General features: G+C 31.4%; 1 protein-coding gene across 1 annotated transcript; it reads right to left on the bottom strand.

Moving 5' to 3' along the window:
- Nucleotides 1–437: 437 nt before the first annotated feature.
- WNK8 (with no lysine kinase 8) lies at nt 438–3,280 on the bottom strand. The gene is made up of 7 exons (NM_001249091.1): nt 3,230–3,280; nt 3,094–3,131; nt 2,752–2,979; nt 2,081–2,301; nt 1,823–1,980; nt 1,280–1,682; nt 438–1,195 (listed from the first exon to the last, which is right to left on the bottom strand). Exons 1-7 carry the CDS (start codon nt 3,278–3,280, stop codon nt 438–440), a joined length of 1,857 nt encoding a protein of 618 aa, NP_001236020.1.
- Nucleotides 3,281–7,807: the final 4,527 nt, after the last annotated feature.

Below are 7,807 nucleotides of genomic sequence, written 5' to 3'. Positions count from 1 at the left end.
AACATTGCTACCTGCAATAAATTAAATTATGCTTTGAATTGCACAGTTGTTCTGTCATCTCTGCGTGGGTGGATTAGTGGAATGCCATTTTCTAATTGATTATAACCTATAACATGTGGGTTTGGCCATCTATAAGGTGCAACAGATTAGCATGTAATGTCATTTAACATAAATTACGGTAATAAAAAGCATTTGACCACAAAATGAAATGATAAATTCACACTTTAATTAATCAAAAACTAGCTCTATTTCGTAACGTGACATTCACATATAGTATCTATTAAAATAACACGGCCTATTGCAGGCCATATCCCATACCAACAAAAGCATATTCCGTCAAGAAAAACGAGAAAAGCAAGGCTGTCAGAAATCAAATCAAATGATTTAAACGAATACAAAAAAAAATATTTAGAAAAAAAAATACAAAGGAAATCATTCTAATGCATCACATAACAGGTATGTTCTTCCTCGTAATGTCTCCTCCTCTTTGCACTTTTTATGGCTTCCTGCCTCATCATCTCAAGCTCAAGAAAGCGTCGGTCAAAGTATGTATCTATTGCTTCAATATCCAACCGCAGCCCTTCTGAAGGATCTTTGTCAGCTAGAGTAAGAGAACATATACTTGACATGTCAAAGTTTTTGAATGGGCAGCAACATGAATTGATTAAAGAGCCTACGGAGTTCTCTGATTGATTCTTGTGTCCATCCTCTTGCCCACAAAACCTGATATCTGAAGTGGAATTGAAGAACCCCTCCCAGAACTCATCAAAAATAAAAATATCGGGCTCTACAACTTTAGAATCTGAGGCAATTGTAATCCCACACGCTGCTGATATATCTGACATAACAGATTCTTGTTTCTCCTGATCATCCCCATCCACAGGCCGTGAATGAACTAGATCCTTATACATTGCCTTCATATCATAATCACTTGATTGTAATGGCCAGTGGCAATTGAATTGTTCACCATTCTGAACTTCCGAAGAAGGCCTGTACAATAGATTTGTTTCGGATGAGAGTTTCTCACATAAGGGTTTCGAGTTGGGGACAAGCTTAGCAATCATGTCGTTTATTAGCTCTGCAATGACAGATACATCCTCATTTGTGAGTTCCAGATGTTCCACCATCTCCTCAGCAATGGAAATTGCTGTATCAGAATCCATATAGAATGGGAAATGGATATTCCTTGCTCCACCTACAGACATATATTAAGTATTATGCATGTGTATCTGCATATCGCACAGTAAAAGAAAAAAAGATACATCTGAATATCACTCACCACAAGCATCTGGAATTCTCAGCGTAAGTGAAATTGTACTTTCAGCATTTTTCTCCCCTCTTAGCATCAATTTGTTATTGTCAGTCATCCTCACAAGATCAAAAAATGAAACTTGAGAAGTTTCTTCAATTCTTCCCATGGAGGAGCCAGGTGAAGTACGCCTGGAGTATGAATCTATCTCCATGGGATGAGGCTCGCATTTTGGTAGATTCACCAATTTGATGTGAGGATTAGGCAGCTGCAGCGTATCATGATTGATCTCCTTTGTGTTTTCAGTTGCAAGGAATGGATCTTTCAGAAGTTCAGATGCAGACAATCTCATAGATGCTGGAACTAGACACTTCTCTATGAATTGCTTCACTTCAGGATCATTTACTTTAGCAAGGGCGGCAGGCTTTATACCCTGAAAGTAAAAACAAAAAAAAAACAAATTCATATGATTAATAACTAAAAAACAAGATAAATCAGCATAAATAAATAATTAAAGAAAGAAAGAGAAAAACAGCGTGAAATATTTAATGAACTCCATTGCAGCAGACTTACAGAGGTAACTTTCTTATATATCTGTGCAGGATTTTTACATTCACTGTACGGGTACTCACAGGTAACCATTTCTAAGATGCACATGCCAAAGGAATATATGTCAACAAGTTCATTGTATTCCTCCTCATAAAGCTCTGGGGCCATGAACTCCGGTGTACCTGTTACCAAGCAAGATTGTAAAATGTTTAGCTTCTGTTTAGTTTACAAGGTTTCATTAAGCAAAAACCTCAGGACAGGATCAGAAATCAATCATATTACCGATGACACTCCGAGCAGTAGGCTGCTGCATGACAATTGCCAATCCAAGATCTCCAATCTTAACCAGTCCACTATTTCCATTGACAAAAATATTATCGCATTTCAGGTCCCTATGAACAATAGGAGGACTTTGACTGTGCAAAAAGCACAAGCCGCGAAGAATCTGCCGTGCCCAGTTCTTGATGGCTTTCATATCCACATTCTTATGCTTTTTCCGGTACCTGTACAGGCAAGATCCACATTCTTAGGAAAGCAGAAAAGCTTAACCCCTATTTGTTTTAGGGTTAAAACATCAATTCTAGCACCTTCAAGATAAATAAGTGATGCAGATTAGCATAGGCTCAAATCTCAATCACATTTGATCAGAGTCAACAAAATCAAATCTACCAAACCGTGAATCAATCATGCACTTAGTGTTTAGAGCGAATTCAAAAAACTCAACTCACGAGAAAAGGAAAGCAAAAGACTTTGCCCAGGATTGTTTTAAATTTAGAAAATCAATTCTGACATTTTCCAACAAAAAATAAGCACATTTCAATGTAAATACCCTTGGGCCTCGGCACACATTTACCAGATAAAAATTAATAGGATTAGACACTCATCTCATTCATGCAATCACATTCAACCAAACCCTAAATGAACGAGTATTTATAGGAAGAAAAAAACTCAACTGCCTCAAACTTCCGGAGGTGAACAATTCTGTGATCATGTTGATGGTGCCGGCGGTATCATCGACCCAAGAATTATACAACTTGATGACATTGTCGTGTTTCAAGGACTTGAGCAGGTGAACCTCCGAGTACAATTTTCCCAGCTGCTGCGGCGTCTGCACAACGTCCTCAACGCCTATCCTGTTCCACGCAACTTCGATTCCGTCTACTTCGTCAAACGCTTTGTATCTGCACCAATCCAACATACAAAAAACAGCATTCAAATTCAAATAAATAATAATAAATTTATAATAACAATAAAAGCGGCAAAGGAATGAATGAGTTATAGGGAGGCAGGCATACACAGTCTTGAAGGCTCCTTTCCCCAACAATTCATCGTACTGAAGGAGCATAAAGCAATTATAACGATTACAAAAACGCAATTATAATGATAATTAAACAATAAACAATAATAATAAGGTAGCAATAGCATACATACCCGCGCGTATCTGGAGGTTGGATCTTTCTCAACAACGTGGAAAGTGGCCATGGCGACGGCGCCGAGATGGAGAGGGAGAGAAGAGAGTGTATCAAAGAGGGGAAGGCTGAGGTTCAGAGAAGGCCTCACAAGCGACGGAATATGAATCGAACGCCGATCGGAATCGGCATTCGACGGAACACATTTTATCGTTGTTGCACAAAGGGGAAGAAGAAGAAGAAAATGAAGAATGGGAGCGCATAATCATTGTAACACCCATGAACATACCTCTATCTGCATTTCTTCACCACAAACCCTAATTCTAATTCGATCAATCAATCAATCAATCCTCACTTGAGCTGAACTATGATTTTATTTTATTTTATTTCTTTCCACACAACTCCGGAGAGGATGGAAGGAGAAGTCGGTTACACGCTAATTCCCTGACCTGACCTGACCTGACCTGACCTGATGCTTTTCCTTTTCCTTTGGGAACCCAACAGAACACGATACGATTCACTTTATTGGATGTACGCTTTTCTTTTTACTAGCGATACACAGGCACCACAAGTCTACACCACAAGTCTACATCTTTATATTGTGATAAAATTTATATAATTTATTTTATTACTGAGTTATAGTATAAAGAAATATGATTATTATACATATAGGTATAAAAAAAATTATAAATATAAAATAAACATATGCATTATTGCACTTATATATTAGTATTTTTATTATGCTATCATATTTTATTGTATTAAAATAATATCTTTTATTATATGTAAATTAACGTTCATTGTTAATTTTAGTTTAATATATTTTATAATATATACATAATTTTAGTTCTAAAGTTTAAAAGAGTAAACAAAGATACATTAGATTTACACAAAGCAACACACCAACACCTAGAACAAAATCAGACCCATCACAATTCAACATATCACCATTATAACAAAACAAATCCATTACAAAGTACAGAAACTTAAACATTCAAATAATGAAAAAGAGGAAAAAGGTGAAGGATGACTACCTGGATTTGCACAACTGAACACAAAAAAGGAAAAGAAACGTTTCAACTTTCAACAGAAAAAAGAAGGAAGAAAGAATGCCTCTGGGTTTATAAAGAAAGGCACGGAAAGTGAAGGATTAATGATTTTAGTGATCATTTGTTTGGCTTGACAAATGAAACTCTTTCATATTAAGTCTCCACGAAGCTTTTGCAATCTCCTCCGACGATACCAGAAGCGATTCTCTCTAGCAGGGTCCTCCGCAGATTTTTGTTTTGTTTTTAAATCTAAGTTTTGAAAAATAAAATTGTCTACCAAAAGTAGAGACAAAAAATAGTTATCCAATTGAGTATATTTTATCTATTGTTATATAAATATATATATATATATATATATATATATATATAAAATTTATTTTTTTCCTTTTTTTATGGGGTCATTTCTTTTTTTCTTAAAATCTGGAACTAACCCTTCACTCAAATTGTAACTTTACCATAATGATTTTATTTTTAGCCCTATTTTTATATCTTATCTTCAATTTAGCCCTATCTACTTTTATCATGGAATGGATACATCATACGTACATCATCTATCATTATATAAACAAGGTCCTAGGTGCCTATGTGTTACGTTGTGGTTAACCCACTTTTCCGCCCAAAAATGTCACATCCTGCTATAGTGAATGGTTTACAAAACGATGTGTTTCCAATTCCAAGCATTTCCAATACATTTTACTTTTCGCGATGTGCTTGGGTAATGAAATGTCAAACATTTATTGTGGCACGCGTTTTACCATTTTCATTTATTGCTGCACGTCTTTTTCTTCAGAAGTGCCATTTTTTTTATCATTTTCACTTTCTCTCATTTCTCTCTCCCGAATTGTTATCTTCCCCTTCTCTGTTCCTTCTTTCCATTTTTTCATTCTCCCTGTTTTTTTACATTTAAAGCTGAGATTTTTTTGCACCAAAATTGTGATTTTTATCTCAGATTTCATGACAACGATATCGTATTTGCGTTTCTCTCCAAGTTTACATTTCTATATTGTGTTCTTAGTAGAAGAATACATCAAAGTTGTCATTTTGATCTCAAAACTCTCTTAGTGCAGGTTCATTTTCTTTGTGACTTCTAACAATACAAAGGTTTAAATTTTTTTATTTTGTTTTCTGACTTCTTTCATTACTTTCGTTATTGTATGCAGAGAAGGTGAAAGAACACTAAAGCTGCGATTTTTATTTCCAAAAAGCTTCGATTTTTATCTCAAACAAATTTGTTTTCTTTGTTTCTCTGTTTACGTTTTCTTTGTTTCTCACGATACAAAAGTTTATATTTTTTTTAGTCAACCTCTATTGCATGTAGAGAAGGTGGAAGAGCACACTACAACTACAGTTTTTATCTGAAAACTCCACAAGTACGAGTTCATTTTCTTTATTTTTTTGGTTTATGATTAAATTTTTTCGTCGTCAGCCTTCTCAATCGTGTTCATTCTTTCTTATACGAAGATATCTAGGGTGCGAAAGTAAAATTACTTTCACAACCGAGAAAAGTTTAAAAAAATCATTTACTTTCGCACCCGACGAAAGTTTCAAAAAAATCAAATAATGAATGGTGTCCATCCTATTTAATAATTTAAAACGGTTTAGATTTTGTGAAGGCAACCGGTTGTATCATTTTTAATAGGGAAACGTGCTGAAACATTTTTCAAGATCTAAACTTTTTTTTAATATTGTATACATTGAATCACGTGCCGTTGACGTGTCAGATTCTCTCTCTTACCCGCGCATTCTTTTTTATTTTTTTTATATAATATTTCTAAAAGAACATATAATACGTATACGAATTAGAATTTACAACAAAAAAAAGGCTAAGAAAATTTAGAAACAAATATTGTAAAATTATATATTTTATAGTTGTATTAATTAAAATGATTTAAAGAGATTGATTTTTTGTATATGTTATAAATTTTTTTGGATGAAAATAAAGTTAATTCAATTTATATTTTAAATTAAAAATCATTTTAACATACAAATAAATGATAAAATCAGAAAAATAAAATATTAAATTTAATTAAATATTTTATTTTCGTATTTTAATTTATGTATAACTGTAATTTTTTAATTTAAATTATTTGTATCGAATTCTTATAATTTTTTATTTTGACATGTTGGACACTTTTGTATCATATATTTATAGATACATTACAAACAATGTCTTTAAATTACACGGTTAATTATTTTTAATTATAAAATATCAAGTTATTGAAGAGTAATTATTTTTTGAATAATTTTTTTATATATTAAATATTATTAATCTAAATATTGAATTTAATTCCTCCATTCACCAAAATTATACTCTGACCATATTTCAATTGAATTATATTTCAATTTTTAAATGAAGATTTTAGGGGTAGAACAGCAGAAGGTGGAATGCTTTGGGAGACATGTAGAAATGGGTAGGTGGTGGCCTAGAGGTGGACTTGTTGTTATTTGGAAGTGAGAGAAAGCAATTAGGTCGAACCAATGTCACACTGCACACGTAACATTTTCTTGGAGAAAGGGTTCAATTTTACACTTTGGAAAGGTCTGCTGCTTCCATTTTGAAGCTATGACATTTGTATTAATATTGGTTTTTTTTATAAAAAAACAATGTTAATAAATTGGTCTTAATTATAAGTATGTCATCATGTTTGAGTTAACATTGATTTTTTTTGAAAATTAATGTTAACTTCATGATGTTAAATGTACTATTTTTAATAAATTTTTTTGTCTTCATATGTCATATAAGTTTATAAAATTTTCAGTAACTTTTTACTTCAATAGATTATTTTATTTGGATTCTACATCTTAATTTACATGTTTCTAAATTTATATTTTAATATTTTGCTTTCAAATATAATTAATTTGTAATTTTTTTCTTTCAAATCATAAATATACAAAAAAAATTGATATATTCTTGAAGCTTAATTAATTTTTTTGAAAAATTAATTTTAATAAAAAGTACATTACATTAATTTTGGGTTGACAAAAAATTAACAAAATTACACAATAATAAATATATAGTACAAATTTCAGACACTATGATCGCTTTTTAATCTTCTATTTAATTTCCATATATATTTTAAATTTATATTTTTAATATTTACATTATGTTATCACTAAAATTAATAATTTTGGTTAGAGTTATCTTTTATCATATAATTAATTATAATTCCAACTATTATAAAATTAAAACAATCAAATTTTAGTTAGAGAATCTTAGCTTTCATTATATAATTAATTATAATTATAAATTTTTTAAAAAAATAATAATTGGTTTTTAACTGAACCAAATAATATTATGTGACCTATATAGGTCATATTTAATGGAATAAGATTTTTTTAATTGTTATTATTTGTTGTATTATAAAATTTAAGAATTGAATTTGATATGAAATTCACAAGTTACGATATAGTTACATTAATTTCATAATTTTATTTAAATAGATAAATATAATAGATAACTAAACATATACATTAATATAACTAATTTGTTGTCGCTAATTTAAAAGTTAGCATTATTTTAGTTGAATTAATGCTAAAATGATTTTAGTTTA

The sequence above is a fragment of the Glycine max genome, chromosome 20 (assembly GCF_000004515.6).
Source record: "Glycine max cultivar Williams 82 chromosome 20, Glycine_max_v4.0, whole genome shotgun sequence".
Taxonomy (NCBI): domain Eukaryota; kingdom Viridiplantae; phylum Streptophyta; class Magnoliopsida; order Fabales; family Fabaceae; genus Glycine; species Glycine max.
Note: the sequence above shows the minus strand (reverse complement) of the source record. Positions and strands in the feature narration are given on the sequence as shown.